Genomic DNA, 17,005 nt, shown 5'->3' with positions numbered 1-17,005 from the left:
TTTATTAGGAGAGTAAGATTATCTTGTTGAAAGACCGTAACAAATTAATGCTTTTACCTTGTTATTTACTGTTTTCAATTTACCACTCGTATCATTCTTTACGATTACAAAAATAGTCTAATGTAGTAGGTTTGATGAGAATCACGATAATCTAATAACTAGAATAGCTTTATTAACTATAAATGTACATGATAACTATTAACTTCTTTTATGTTTATTAAACTAAAATTAAACTTTAAATTTATTAACTATCTCTTAAATGTAATTATATTTTTTATAAAATAGTTTTAGTAAAATCAAATTAATATAGTTGTTTGTCAAAATGCAATTTTGAATTTTGGTAAAATCAAAATAATCTTAGGTTTCTTTATTTAGATTTTTTCTATCCCTAATAAATTTAAACCAAATTAAACTAGTTTATATATTTTGAAATTTTAATTAATTAACAAAAAGAAAATGAAACAGTTGTTTTGTGTATATATGTGCATATAAATAAGAGTTCTAATAAAATATTTAGTTTAGTTTGTTAATTGATAAAAACAGACTTAACAAAAATTATCCGTTTATGCAATAATAAATTGTTAACAAAATAAGTTCGGTACGTAGGTTAGTAAAAAAATTATAACAAATTGAAAGAAAAATAGAAAAGTTTATAATGTATTGTTATTTAGCCAATGTGTTCTCTCTGCGTTATATTATAATGTAAAATATTATAATGTAAAATTCTACTTAAACTTTGGGTTTTAAATATATGGTTACTAATCACTTAATGATTAGAGTTTAACCAATGTTAGTGATTAGGATTTAGGCCCAAACCCTTTAGGTATTCTTTATATATTTTTATATAATTGTTTTTTGAGAAACAATCAATCTATTATATAACATGATATGAAAGTCCTAGGTTAAAACGCTACTATTGACGACAACCCACAACCACCGCCTTCAACCCCAGACGACCTTCTCTAATAGTCGTCAGAGATGCCTTAATTATGTTCCATATTTTTTATTTTTTCTCTTTTCCACCTAAATAATAAAACAACCACTGACACCAAACTAGAGCTCTTTCATCAATTTCTTCCACTGCCTTGTCTACTTCTACCTCCTCCGACCCTTGCCTCTGAGCCTTCTGGCTCCTCCTCGGCTGACCATTTCTTCAAATCTCTTTTCAAATTCAGCCCCTTTTGATGTTGTTGTTGCCTCCTTCCGATGACACCTTCTCCATCGGGCAGCCTCTGATTTGTAGTTGTTTTTTTTCTCTATCAACATTGCAGTTGTCGATATCGTCAGAGTTGGCTCGGTCTGTCGCAACTCGAGCCCTCTTTCTTTCTCGATGCCTTTCTCCGGACTCCTTTTCCGCTAGTTGCATGATCATAGACGTTGCCGCAAGACTTTTCTTTTTCTACAACGGAATCACCTATGGATGTCGCATCTTCTCTCTTCTTCTCCGATGAGCAGTCGTTGTTAGCCGCCATTGTTAGAGCTCTACCAGCGCCGATGCTGTCACACCCCCAAACCAGATGGTGGAAACGTCCGAGGGCTCGCGTGACTTAAATTGAATATCATCACAATGAATATACATGAATCATAACATAAACATCACCATGGATCAATACATTAGAACTGACATTGTTCACCTCGAGTGCATTGTTTTAACATTACAAATCCATAGCATAAATTGTTTGATAGTTTTCAAAAGCATAATTCCCTAACATACTTGGTATTACTCCTTAGCTTACCTGTTACCTGAGATTACAAGTTATTTTGAAAATGGTCAACATATGGAATGTTGGAGAGTTCATAAGCAGGTGTGATATGAAAATGTTTTGTGTAGTTTGTAAGAAAACAACCCAGAAAATCCGATATTTTCTGAAAAAGACAATTGTTTATATAAAAGTGTGAAGATCCATAAATATACGCATGATGATTTCAAAACGTGTATAAATGAAAAGCTTTGTATTGAAAGTACCGGTGAAAAATGTTGATCTCCCCCGGAAAACCCGATGTTTTTTGATAACAAAATATCATATAACTGTTCGAATTGTTATTCCATCATAACGAATGATTTTGATTTGCCTTGATTACTCAAATAGTATTGGATTTATTTATGTGAGTTGTTATAACCATGCAGGATGATGACTAGTTCTTCTATCTTGGCACTCTGGTGAACGCCGGAATTGATCTTAAGATTTTGTCACCCTAGACTGGTCGAGTCTAACTGTAGCGAACAGCTAAGGTGTGGGGGAGTCACCTCCGTATAGATCTATATACAAACTCCCTCTCTCCCTCCAGGAGACTTTGATTATAATTACAGACTACGACCGACACTCGTTGGTGCCGCGCGTTATTACTCACTTAATCCCAAATGAATTGATTACTATTGATTATCGACCTGTATTTGTTTACTTGAATTGATGGTAGGCCTAATAAACGAGGAAAAGATGATTACAAGGTCCTACTAATCCCCCGTATTATTTATGGCTAGTGGGTATACGAAGGGCACGATGACCGGTTTCACATTTGATTTATTTGGACCTTACTAGCAATGCTAATGAGCCACTAAGGACCAATAGCACTTAAAAGTCATTGAGGGTCCCTTAAACATGTAATTAGGTCACAAGAGGCCCAATAACATTGATTTTTATCGTTGGGCTCAAAAGTTATGTTAATGGGTCACGAAGGCCCAATAAGCATGATTTGAGACTTTCAAGCCCAAGGATTTGAATGTTTACTTGTTTTAGGTATAGTATAGTTGTTGGAAAGTTTGATTGAGTGATTGTTAAATTCGTATCGGCACGAGGCCGGTCGGTTGTTTATAACGGTATTTGGAATTTCACGTATTTTCATCTTTCTATTTTTATGAGTTGTAGTTTGGTATTTTTGACCTCAAATATCTTAGTAATAAAATAATTGGTTCAAAATATAGGTTTGACCTTTTTAGCCCTTCTTTAATAAAAATGACAATTTTAGTCCCTTATATAAAAAAGACATTTTAGGCCCTTAAACCATTTTCTTGACATTTTTAACCCCTAGACTTGTTTAAATGATGCTTTTGGTTCAAAATTTACTCTTTGGCAGTTTCATCCCCTCCAGTAAAGAGTTTTTCAGTTTAAGCCCAAACTTTTCGCAATTTTTACAATTTTGGCCCAAACTCCAAAAAGTTTACATTTGTGATCCTTGTTTGGAAAACACATCATTTTAACCCCTGAAATAGTTTTATTTACCCTTTTACCCCCTTTTTTGAGAAGTTTACCATTTCAACCCCTTGAAAATTGTATTTTTCGCAATTTTTTAGTTAATGGGCCGAAAAGCCCAAAATTTGGCCCATTAAGCCATAAATTTTATTTCTAACCTTTAAAAGAGTATGATGTTCATAAAAACACTTATTTTTACTTTTTGACTCTTTCAATCCATGAGAAAACCGTGAATAGCAATTTTTCAACCCAACTTTTGTTTGTTTGACAAATATAGCCCAAAAATGAGTTTTATGTTGCAATATGTATATTTTAATCTTAGAGGGTAATTTTTCTTGACTTGTTTTAGTGTAGTATATTTTAGATCATGTTTATTTTCCTCTTAGAGCCATAGATATCGAAATTTCTATTCTTTTTGTTACACATTTACCACATAAACACAAGAAATCACACATGACATACACATACACATAGATCTACACATTTTACTTGTATTCTCCCCCATAAAACATATGAAAACCGAAAATAAAGGGGTATGAACTCACCTTTTCTTGTTGGTCATTGTTTTGAAGAAGAAATGGAAGAAAGTGAGGTGATTTTTGGCCCTAGCAACACCTTGATGATGATATCGAACTTGAGGTGATTCTAAGAGTATGATTACCACAAATGTTTAAGAGAAGGGATCTAACCATGAGAAAAGAGTTATAAAATCCTTAGATATGTATAACTTACCAAGACGTGATGATATTCTCTTAAATCCTCTTGATGCACAAGCAAAACTTCAAGATTTTGGAATGGGAAGGAGGAGAATATTTGAGAGAGTTTGGAAGAAGTTTTTGATGTTGTGTGTATGTGTGGTTTGGCTCTCGGCCGATCATAAGAAGAGAGGGGGGAGAAGAGAGAGAGAGAGAGAGAGAGAGAGAGAGAGAGAGAGTTGCATGGATGTATGGGATTGAGTATTGTTTAGTGATTAGTTTGCATGGATTACCTCCATGTATTAGTGAGGTGGCATGGCTTGGATAATTAGCCATTTTCCTTTTTTTTGTTTTCTTCTTGGGTCGCGAAAGAGAGAAGAAGGAAATATTTTGGGCCCTTTTGCTCTTAAGTCCATATTAGGGGCCCACTTTGATGATTTTTGGCCCAATTGATGTTTGGAGGTGATTCACGGCCCAATATAACTCAAAGAATGAGTTTTATGACTCATTAGGTTAATTAGATTTGTTATGGTCCATTAGGGTATTTTATTTCATTCTAGGCCCATTATGGCCCAAAATGTTAAAATAAATGAAAGTGGGTCCAATTAGGGCCCATTTAACGGTCCTAAGCCCAAAATAGTCAAATTGGAAGCTTATTGGTCCATTAGGCCCAATAAGGAAATCCTAGTCCATAATGGACTTAAACTGGAATTTCTAGGGTTTCCAATTCTTTGTTGACTATTTGAAGTGCTTGTATAGAGTATTTGATGAAAATTTTGTTGTTATTAAATAAGCATCATACATGCTTTCACATTTTTGGTTCACAAATGTTATCATTGTTTAATGTTTACAAAACATCAAAATTCTTAGTTGTGACAGATGCCACTATCTTCATCTAGTTTTTATGTTTTCTTCTTTTGTTTATTTTTCCAGTTTAATCGTCTCCACTACGTCAAACTATGAAGGGATGTTAGTGATTAGGGTTTAGGCCAAAGCCCTTTATGGTTTAGCCATTGGGCTTTATGTATTCTTTATATATTGGTATGTAATTGTATTTTGAGAATCAATCAATCTATTATCTAACAAATAGATAAGGAACAAATAGATTTCCATGATTTCTATTTAGCTCTTCATATATGTTTCAGCGGATTGATGCACGTCTTGTTGTTAACTGCGAATGGATGATTAACAATGTGATATTTTGTACTGTTATTTAGGTGTGCTGGATATATCGGAACACGTTGTTGTTTAGTCACAAAAGTATCATAAACAATTATTATTTGAAAGTATTGATTCTTATTCTTAGAATGGATATGTCTAGAAATGCAAAGGCTACCGAAAATTAGTATCCGTGGATGCAACATCCAATAACATCTTAATCTATGTGTATTTTTTTGCTAGTGTGTAGCTAGCTTTCATTTCTATTATATATATGGCTGTCGTTCAAATAAGTATAAAAATCATCCAAGTTATGTGAAAATTTAATATAATTATTGTTGAATTTGGTAGATTAATTGATTCAATTTGTTCCCACATAACATGTGCAATTTGTAGAAAGAGAACACTTTCTGCTATGTTCTTATGAAGATAATTAAGAAGCCAACCGAAGACCATTCGATTTAACTAATACCATCCTTGATACATCGGTGAATCTAACATGTGGTGGAGGAATCAAACCATCAACAAAAACAAGTTTTTCTTGGTGGATAATGAAATGATCATCATCATTCCTAAAGCTTCTCCACGAAAAAAGTCATCAAAGACATTTGAAACGATAACTATTCTTGGATTGTTAGATAAAGATAAAATGGATTAGACTTTCATGTAAACCTTAAGAGTAAATTACACGAATGGCCCCTATGGTTTAGGGTAATTTGCACGTTTGGTCCCTAACTTATTTTTTTAACTCGGAAGGTCCCTACTATTTATTTATGTTACGCGTTTGGTCCCTGTCTTACCTAAAAAGACTATTTTACCCTCAAAATTTTTTTTAATTTATTTAAATAAACACACCCCCAACCTCACCCTCTCATATTACCTTACATACCCCACTATTTTTTTCTATTTAAATAATAGTATTTTTAGGTAAGGCAATGACCAAATGTGTAACAAAAACAAACAATAGGGACCAAGCGCGTAACAAAAACAAATAGGGATCTTCCGAGTTAAAAAAATAAGTTAGAAACAAAACGCGCAAATTACCCAAAACCATAGGACCATTCGTGTAATTTACTCAAACCTTAATTAAGCTTTCGTTTCCATATTAAAGAATGATAAACCTAATTTATATCAGAGAAATCAAATATACTTTTAACTTTTGTTTTACTCATCTTTCTATTCACTAGATAAAGAACTATTGTACTATTATTATTTTTTTTAGTTATTTATTTATTTTTTGACATATGAACGATTTATTTAATTTTTTGTAAAAGCAATTAACTAAAAATATATTTCTTAGATGGAATGACCAACGTTTTCAATTTGAGGTCCCCTTAATCCCTTCGATCAATTTCATCGCTACTTTCCCGCAATCTCTTCTCTTACTTGTTCTTCCCTAAAACCCTCTAAGTTATGGCAGCTCCGGTGGCCGAAGCATCCAATTTCCCCCTACAAAATTCCGATCTCCACCTGCATAAAAGCATTTATGATTCTGATGAAGACGATTTCACTATCTCCCAATTGGCTGAATCTAAAACCTCTCTCCCTACCACTCCGCCTCCTCCCTCCTCAACTTCTTTATTGGTCTCTCTCTTTTCTCTTTCCTTATCCATACTTGCAACTATACGTATGTCATTTTCAATGCATTTGCGGAAACATCGGTTGATTAATGTTGGATCTGGTTGTGGTTCTGTTAGGGCAAGCGAAGAAAGTTTAAGCCGGTGAGATATGGCGTTTCTACAGGTGAAATCAATGCGGAAAAGATACATCCAAAACCTAATATCGTAAGTTTTATTTTATTTCATAGAAAACGATACCTTTCGCTATCGACATCATGCTTTTCAATTGCACAATTAATTTAGTTTTTGTTACCAAATTGATTACTCGGAATTATCAATTCGTAGTGTTAGCTATCCATCTTCACAAAACCTTTTAGAATCCGGTCAATTCCGTTCATCTTTCCTTTATTGGGGTTTAGGGTTTAACGTTACATTCAAAATTTCTTTTTTTGACCTTTTCCATGTTTCCTGTATATCTCTTCTGTTCAATCCACATAAATGGAGCTTACAGATCATTAATTTCATCAACAGGTAATCACCGATCCTTCCAGTAATTGTTTGAGGTAAGTTCTGCTTCATTTCTACACTGTTCTTCTCTAAATGAAAGAATCTTCAAAGTAATAGTGTTTATTTCACATACAGCTCCTCAAAATGCTCTAAATCTCCTGTTGAAATCACTCCTGCCATGATTCTAGCTGAAGAGATTCAGTCAACCCTAGGAAGCGAACATCCCAGCTGTATAAAATTAATGGCGAAAGCACATGTTGGTTCTGGTTATTGGATGGTAAATCTACTGTCTTTTCAACTTTTTGATTCAGTCTTTACTTTTATCCATGAAAATTTTCATCATCTGTTCATCTGATCATCTCTCCTGAATGCAGAGCTTTCCACAGCCATTCAGCAAGCTGTTTTTACCAAAAACAGACAGTGATATGATCATTGAAGATGAAAAGAAGAAGCTACATCATATCAAATTCATCGCTCACAAGAATGGACTTAGTGCAGGGTGGAAAAAGTTTGCAAATAGAAATAATTTGCTTGAAGGGGACGTTTTAATCTTCCAGTTAATCGAACAATTTAAATTCAAGGTGACATCTTTCTCTTTTTATTTCCATGGTTTAATTTTTGTTCTCGATAAACATGAAATCTTCAAATTCATGAAATCAGAAAAATAAGAAACAAAACCTAACTTCAATTTCTAATTTGTAGGTTTATATAATCAGAGCGAATGATAGCCTTTTGGAGTTGAAGGCGCAAACAGAAAACACAATTCCAGGTCTGTTTCTGTAAATTTCATTTATAGTCCCTGAGTTTACCCGATTTTTTCAATTTTGGTCCCATGAGATTTTCTCTCGCAGTTTTGGTTCGTTTTATTTAACATTTTTTAATTTTTAACAAAATAGAAACGGATACAACAACAAAGAAAATCAAGCGTCAGAGATCACCAACTCCATTAAACGAAAGTGAGTCAGAAGTTCTAGAAGGTTCTAGAACCTCAAAACCAAACCTTCCATCCACCTTCCAAGGTTTCCAAATCATGGTCAAAGGTCAATGCATTGACTCAGAGCTTCCGGAAGATGTAAAAATGAGCTACTACAATCTATGTAACAGCCGTAAAGAGTTGCTTCATGATTGTCTTCCGGAAGATTTGTATGACAAGTTGGTAGTTGGGATGATCGGTGAAACTGTAAAAATTGCGAATAAAATCAAGAAGTGCAAGGTCACGGTAACTAAGGAGGAATTCGGTGTATGGGATAATTCCTTGAAATCGTTTGAATTTTTGGGGATGAAAGTTGGATTTTTACGCGAGAGAATATGTAGACTTTCAAGATTTGTGTTGGAAGCGGAAAGTAGGTTTGATTTTGAAAAGTATAATGAAGCGAAGATTGAAAAGAAAAGAATTGAAGATGAGATTGTGGGGTTGAAGGAGAGATGTGGAGAGTTGGATGTGATTGTGGGTGGTTTAAAAGAGAAGGTTGGGAGGCATGAGGTGAAGTTTCAAGAAGAGGTTAATGCACCATGGTAGAAAGTGGAGATGGTTTTGAATTTTGTTAACTTGTTTATTCTTTGCATTAATATTTGTTTAACCAATTTGGGTCAAAGTGTATGTGTAATTGGTGGATTGTTTCTCTATGCCTACAAACTTCAAATTTTCCGTTTTTTTATACATTTGACAAACAACATTACTCAATTGAAGGGGAGCTAGAGACGATAATTTGATGTGGCAATTCAAACAAGTCACTACTTTTAAGATGATTTAGAATATAGTTGTCTTTAGAGGGGATAGAAGAAAAAAACATTTTAAGTCTGATCACGGATCCGATAGAAATAATTCATATACTTGGATTTCGAGCCACTTCTTCAAGTTTGAAACCCTTTTGAGGTAATGTCAATTCTCAAGTTTTTACCGGTTGTAACGAGCCATTTTATTTTTAAGGTGTGACTTGTTATTTGTAAGGTGTGACTTTAAGCGACAATTTTGTATTTTCTATTCATATTTATTTTTATACACATATATGACTTAAAACGACATCTTATTAAAGTTTGACGACAAAAACAAACCTTATGATATATTGCTTAAAAAAATATATAATTCTTTTAAGGCTAAACTACAAAAAAAATGGACCTGTGATATGTATTTTTTTAGAAAAAATGTTCAACCCTTTCAAAATTTGAATGGATGAATTTTGTTTGAGGTTTTGGTCTCTGTCTAAATTAAAAAGATTTTATATAACGAGTGCATATATATATATATATATATATATATATATATATATATATATATATATATATATATACACACACACACACACACATACTAGGTTATAGTCCGTGAGAACCATGGTTATAAAAATAATTAAAATTTTATAATAAAACATATAATTATTGATCAATTATTTTCAATAAATTATTAGTTAAACATGATTTTGTAGGATTTTTAATATAGAAATACAATTAATTGTCGGCAATCATAAACCGAAACTTATTCAAAACGAATTTAAATGTCACATAAAAATCATGAATCAAATAAATAGTTATCTAACTTATTATTAACATCAATACCTTTTTAAAAAATAAAAAGTGATGAGAAAATGACAAATGTCATTTTTATAAAGTATTTAAAAGAAAATATAAATTATGAGAAAATAACAAGTGACACTAATAATTATTCTTTTATTAGTATAGTAAGATAAGATATTAAAATTTAAAAATATTTAAATAATTTAAAAAGAAAAAAGCTTAAATTATAAGTTTCGTTAAGGAGCCTAAATAAAAATTTGACAGATGAGAGGCATTGTTCCCCTTGATCACTCGGGTGAGGCTGTGCGATCGACCATTTCATCTTCAATCTCTTCGCTTTCTTATTCTTTCTATTTCCCTATAACCCTTATTGGACGTTATGGCAACTCTAGTGGATGGAGAAGCCTCTCTCCTTAACCCTCCGTCTCCATCTCCTCCTTCGTTCACTTCTTTATTAAAAGCTACAGACAAGGAGAGAACGTTCAAGGTGGTGAGATATATCGTTTCTACAATTATTGCAGAGAAAAATGATCCACCTCTTAGGTCAAGCAGAGAAAATTTAAGTCTTTTTTTTCTTCAAAAATGTAACGCCCGTAGATTAGGGCTAGTCAATTTAGAGACGATCAGCGTCAAACACGACTTTTTGATAGAAGATTATTTAGAATGAATAATCTTAACTAAGTTGTAGTATATGTCACAAGGTTTCCGTGTATATAAAGAACGCCGAAATCCGAGTTATAACGAAGAAGTTATGACATGTCGAAGTTTCGCGACAGAACCGACACGACGCTGAATGACGTAAAAAGTGAATTTACGTTAGATTGATATTTAGCCTTAGCGATCTAAACCAAATTTGTAGAGTTCGTTAAACCATGAGCATGCATAAAAAGAACGTCCGAATCTGACTTCGTATGAGGAGGTTATGATTTTTTTAAGTTTCGACTTAGCGGTATGTAGCCCGAATACTCGATTTGATATCGAGCGGTTTTTAGCCGAAACAATCTAAACGAGAATCGAAGATCTTGTTGATAGTAGTCCAACGGTAAAAAGAAAGACGAAAACGAACGTCGGATGAAGAAGTTGTGAATTTATAACGGAGTTTTCCTGTCTCGGCCTACTAAAAATAATATAATAAAAATAAATTCAAAATTAGCCAATGGAGTCTAAATGAAAGTTGTAGAGCATAATCTCACCTACACGTGGATATAAAGAACGTCGAAAACGGAGCTCGTATGCGAAAGTTATGAATTTTTGAAGATCGTGGCACGCATACCAAAGCTTATCCAAAGCGTACGCCCAACGTATTTGGAAATTACGCCCAACATAATCCCAGACCCAACAACCTATAAATAGAAACCGAGATCAGCCACTTTCTTTGCTCATTTTCTCTTCTCTCTTTCTTCCTCTCTCCCGTTTTGCCTTGATTTTCGTACAAGAAATATCCCGAAGCTTCGGTATCATTTCCGAGCCCCGAAGCAAGTTCCGAAGCCCCGAAGATCCCGAGAAGTGAAATTTCCAAGCCGAAGCTCTGCCCACGAGAAGCCTAGTTTTTGTGAAGATCTTCCAGATCTACCCAAGAATACTACTTCTACAAGTCGTAGTGCTGTCCGATCATCTTCTGATCAACTGAGTGTATAGTCACTTTCGTCTTACACATAGATATGAAGTATTTTTTTAAATACATGCTATGTGTATATATATTGTTGTTTATATGAGTGAGTGTGTGGTTACTTTCTTCTAACATATAAATATGAAGTATTCGCTTTGAAATGCGTGTTATGTGTTTATATACTATTGTTTATTTGAGATAAGTGTGGAATGGATGTTTTATATGGTTTTTTAATGAGTTAAACCGTATATGTATTTTATACCTACTAATATGTTGGGTAGAACATGGGTAGATGAAATAGTTGGTATGTGATAAAATGATGAGGTAAATGACGAGGTATGTAAGATGCTTAAAGAACAATAATGGTAGATGCACCAAGTAGAGAATGTCATAATACTAGCAGATGCGCTTGAGAATAATATTGGTAGATGCACCAAATAGAGAATGTCATAATACTAGCAGATGCGCTTATAGGATAATCCTGGCAGATGCGCCTAAAAGAGAATGTCATAAACCTGGCAGTCGCGCCTCATAGTGTATGACGTAATCCTGACATAGACGCTTAAAGGATGATGTTGGTAGATGCGCCTTATGTAGCAATGGATTTTGTGTCAATTCCTTAGGTCAATCCTTAGGAATGAATGAATGAATGATAGTTGAATTCTTAGGGTAAAACCTTGAGAAATAAAGAAGATAATGGGGATGGGTAATTGGGTTGATTGTTTGATGGTTGAATATAATAATTATATTATTGTGGGTCGAAAACCCTATATGCTCATTAGGCTCCCAAGCCTGGCCCATTCAGTTTTCTTTGTATCACATATATCAATACGAAGACATATTTCACTGAGAGACTAAAGGAGATGTAAATCATTAGTGTAATTAAATGTAAGTTCTGTTTATGCTTATGTGTCTGTATCGAAACATGACATCCCAAGATTTTGTTATATAATGAAAATACTTTTCTTTAAGAAATGCTTTGATAAATTCTTATCATATTTTGTTTTGGGGAAAAATTCCGCAACAATTTTCTTTAAACGGTTACTCTGATTTTAAAAACAAAGCATAAACAAATCGGTCTTTTCTGGCCGTGAAATTGGGGATGTCACAGTTGGTATCAGAGCATTAGTTTAAGCGAACTAGGAATTTGTAGGATTTCTAGACTTAAACTTAGAATGCTAAGTGAAGATTGTGAGATGTGTGTGTCTGTTATATTATAGACACGATCACTAGTTTATTTTAGGAAAGTTGCCTAAAATACTTTTATGTGCTAAATGTTATATGTTGCCATATATGATATTATTTGTTCGGATCTATGGTCTATTGCCAACCGGATCTGGAAACCTTATGTGTGTAGAATTCTAAGTGTATGTCTACGTTATTAGATTTAGCATGTAATCGTTTGGAGTAATAAGGATGAATTGAAATTTTATCGTGAAATGAAGATCTAAAAATCACATTATACGGTGTATAGATCAAGAATGGCAAGAACAAGAAGTGGAGCTGGAAACGTGAACGAAAACAGGAATCAACCACCTGTGGTTGAGCAAGCACTGGTTGTAACAGCAACACCTGAGTCGATAACAATGGCTGGAGTACAATTGATGATTCAAACGATGCTGTATCATCAGATGGAAGAAACTAGGCGTCTACTTCGGTAGAATCTCGAAGAACTGTCAATACCAATTGAAGAGCCCGAAGTGAATGGAGGGCAGTCAGAAGGAGGTAACTTCAGTGGGGTGATTGGTCAAGCTAACCCACTAATTGTTAGACAGAATCATCACGATGGAGGAAATGATGGACTTGGATACAAGTATAAAGACTTTTTGACTTGCAAACCATCGACCTTCATTGGAAAGGAGGATCCGATCGGATTCATGGATTGGATCTCGGAGATGGAGGTAGCTTTCATAACTTGTGGCTGCAAGGGCAAGCTACAAACCACATATGCAATGTGTCAGTTCAGAGGTGGCGCTGTTCGCTGGTGGAACACTCTAGGGAAGAACATAAGCCCCAACGAGCCACTGCAATTGACTTGGGTAGAATTTTTGGTTCAATTCAAACGAAAGTTCTACTCGGCCCAAGATCTGCTAGAGCTAGAAAACAAATTCCTGATGTTAAAGAAGGACAACATGTCCATTGATGAATACACCAATGCCTTCACATATAAGATGGAATTTGCTCTACGCATTGTCCCAGACGAGCTGGCGAAAATAGTTAGGTATGCAAAGGGACTACCATGGGAGTACACTGTGCCAGTACGCCAGACACTTACCCTAGAGGCAACCATCTGGGTTGCCAAGTCTGTTGAAGAAATGATCAAGGGCAGGACCGCCAACAAGGTCGAAATTGGCGAGAAAAGAAAGTTTGAGGGATCCCCAAGGTCCAAAAAAAAGATAAAACTCTCGAAGTCTAGTTCGAAGAAGTTCGAAGAGGTAGGAGATGAAGTAAGTGTTGGATTAGTGTCTAAGTCCATAACTATTTTGGTATGTACTTGACCCGATGGTGCATGGTCCTTTTGGGTTGCCTTCACCAAAGCAACTTGATAGGATGAATTATGGAGAGAAAGGATTAAATATGATTTATTAATATATTATGGGAATAATATATTAAAGGAGAAATCATATTGTTTAATTAATATTAGTCAATAATTAATTGGTAATTAGTTTTGTGACTAAAAGAGATTAATTAAACTTAAGGGACTGGAATTGTAATTATAAGATAATTGCAATTTGGGCCATGGATTGTCTTAAATCAAGAGGTGGACGAATTCTTATGGGAAGCCCATAAGGAAATCGTCCAAGGGCTTGATTAAAGGAGTCTATGGGTTGCTTAGGGCTTAAGCAACCAAATTAGGGTTTCCTTGTTAGATAACCATAATAGCCTCACTATATATAGAACCCTTAAGGCTAAAAAACGTGGGGAACATCTCTTCTAGGGTTAGAACACGTTTTGGGCAGTCTCCATCCTCTCTCCTCTTCATCCTCTTGCTTATGGTATTTGTAAGCCATTAGAGGAGTGACACTTGTGACTCTAAGCCTTCCAAAGTCAATTCAAGGAGGAATTGGGATTGTTATTGCTACATAACAATCAAGGTAACATTATAAACCTATTCTAATATCTAATATGATTACTTGTATGCTAGAATTAGGATTTATAGTCTTGGATTCAAAGCATGTACAATAGAGAAACCTAGATCCAAGCATTAGGGTTTGTATGAGCACATAGGATGTCTTATGACCAAAATCCATCAGTGGTATCAGAGCCTTGACTGGTTTCTATTGTATTGATGCTTGATATGTTTGAAAAATTCGATTTTTGGTTTCTGGAGGCTGGACTCGCCGAGTCCATAGCTGAACTCGCCAAGTCCAAGCCTGGCTCGACGAGTCAACTCGTCAGATGGAGTATATCTTGGGATTTCTTGTTGTTTTTGCTTTGGGATAGGTACCTTATCATATTAGATCAATATAAATCCGATTTTATGATATATTTGACTATATTCTTGATCTAATTGAAGATATTTATCAATTAATAAGATAATTGTTTCCTTATGTGATAATTGATTAATTATTTTGACTAAATTGATAAATTGTTTTGCAAGAAATCATTAAATAAATCAAATATGGATAATTATGATTATTTGTTATTTGATCCTTGTTGTTATGAAAAGTTTCATATTTTCCCCTTTAGGTTTTATAGTTTAAATTTGAACCCAAAAGTTTTGTTGTTTTGAAATTTAAATAGTTGAAACCCTAATGTTTTGAAAAAGGTTTCAAAACTTGCCCTCAAGTTTTGGAATTTAAATTTTGATTAGTAGCTTAATTTTGATGTATATTTAAATTCTAAACCCTAATGTTTTGAAATGTTTCAAAACTTGCCCTCAAGTTTTGGAATTTAAAAGTTGATTAAAAGTTTAATTTAGGAATGTTAAATTCTAAAACCCTAGTATTGTTTTGAAAAAGTTCAAATCACACCCTTATGGTTTTATTAATTAATTAAGGTGTATAATTAAAGGAGGTTTAATAAATCCATAAAAGTTTAGGTTTAAAATTTAATTGAATTAAAAGTATAATTGTTAAATTTGACCACCTAGTATTTTAAAAGTGTAAAATACACCCTATACTATATATAACATTAAAAGTCTAACATTATATATATGTATGAGTAAAAGTCAGTCTTACCATTAGTAGGCCTCATTCACGAAGCTGGTCTATAAGGGGTGTTTAAGGAAATTGCGTATAAAATGGCGATTGAATGGGTATCCACTCTTACCCACCGCACTCTTGACTAGTGGAGGGTCGTTAGCCGAACGGGTAGGATAGGACGAAACCTTCCATTATAAGTATAATGAATTATTAAAGTAACTAAATTTTTTCATAAAATTCCCAATCTTAGTTACTTAGGCAAAAGTGAATTGATGCAATTCCATGAAATTACACTTTGTGCCCTTGCAAAGACGTTAGTGGAGCGTGTGTGGTTTACCGGCACACTAAATGGTTCTAAGCAAAGGTAGCAAAGGGTGACTCAATGTTTGTCATAGTTCGGTGGAGCGTGTGTGGTTTACCGGCACATCGAATAGGTGACTGTAACATGTGAGGGCACCATGTAAGTTTGCATGGTTATTCACACCCGCTTTGTGATCCTCGGCATCCCAGTCACAAACAAGAGGGGCATATCGAGATCTAAACATGCCATTGAATGTTCAATGAATCTCAAAGGATCTAGGAGTTTTCATAGATTTAAAACTTAAATTCTTTTTCGTTTTTTGTGGTGGAAATTAATGAATCGTCATTCACTTACCTTAAAATATTCTGCAATTAGGGTTACGACATCCCTTTCCCGAGTTGTAGAATATTGTGTTGGGTCCTAGCCTTAGTATCTCATTTGGGTGATTTGCTAAGGACTCAATCAATCAACTAACTTGAGTTTGTTTTCTCCCGTATTGTAGATGTTAAAGTTCGAAAACTATGGTCTTCCCAAATCTCGTGGAACAAGCATTCCACATGAAGATGATATTCCACGATTCGATCAAGGAACAAGAAATCATGCTTCACTCCCTCCACCTCCTCAAATTATTCTCCCTAACCCACAAGTTCAAAGGCTTGAAAAGTTCAAGATCACTCAAGCCCTTTTGGCAAGTAAACATAAAGAAGGAAAGTCGGTGTGTGCACACGTCCTAGGGATGAAGTCACACATTGATAGGTTAAGAATGTTGGGATCCGTTGTCTGTGAGGAGATGGCTGTTGATTGGGTTCTTCAGTCACTTCCTAACTTATATAGTGATTTCGTAAGAGAGTACTATATGATGAACTGCGACGTGACCCTTATAGATCTCATCTATATGCTTATTGCTGCTGAATCAGCAATGGTTTGGCGCAATGGAAAAGCAAAGTTGATTGGTGAATCTGCCTTTAAGACCTCTATGGATATAGACAATGGCAACGAAAGACATGCTATGATCGAAAAGTTTGATCATAAGAGAAAGGCAATGTCTGAAGTAGTTCCATGTCATGTTCCAAAAGAGTCAATTTGCTTTTATTTCCAAGAGAAAGGGCATTGGAGACGAAGCTGCCCCATTTACCTAAGATCTAAGAGATGGGAGAGTCAAAACGTATGGCTCTAATATAGGTAAAATCCATTGACTAACTCTTTTAAGCTTCATTCTAGATTCTTAATACATATTGTGATAAGATTACTATTGATGTTTTGTAGAATCGAAGAAAAGGAAGGAAGCTTAAGGGAAGAAGTGAGCAGAATCTAACCGTGAAGGAA

The 17,005-nt window shown here is 34.4% G+C and overlaps 1 protein-coding gene across 1 annotated transcript; it reads left to right on the top strand.

The window, feature by feature from the left end:
• The first annotated feature begins 6,349 nt into the window (after window positions 1-6,349).
• Window positions 6,350-8,736, top strand: LOC111885706 (B3 domain-containing protein Os01g0234100). The gene is made up of 7 exons (XM_023881949.3): window positions 6,350-6,628; window positions 6,742-6,828; window positions 7,135-7,166; window positions 7,246-7,387; window positions 7,485-7,691; window positions 7,813-7,879; window positions 8,007-8,736. The coding sequence occupies exons 1-7, from the start codon at window positions 6,458-6,460 to the stop codon at window positions 8,627-8,629; spliced, it is 1,329 nt and encodes a 442-aa protein (XP_023737717.1). The 5' UTR covers window positions 6,350-6,457; the 3' UTR covers window positions 8,630-8,736.
• Window positions 8,737-17,005: the final 8,269 nt, after the last annotated feature.

This window comes from Lactuca sativa, chromosome 3 (genome assembly GCF_002870075.4).
Source record: "Lactuca sativa cultivar Salinas chromosome 3, Lsat_Salinas_v11, whole genome shotgun sequence".
Classification (NCBI taxonomy): Eukaryota; Viridiplantae; Streptophyta; class Magnoliopsida; order Asterales; family Asteraceae; genus Lactuca; species Lactuca sativa.
Note: the sequence above shows the minus strand (reverse complement) of the source record. Positions and strands in the feature narration are given on the sequence as shown.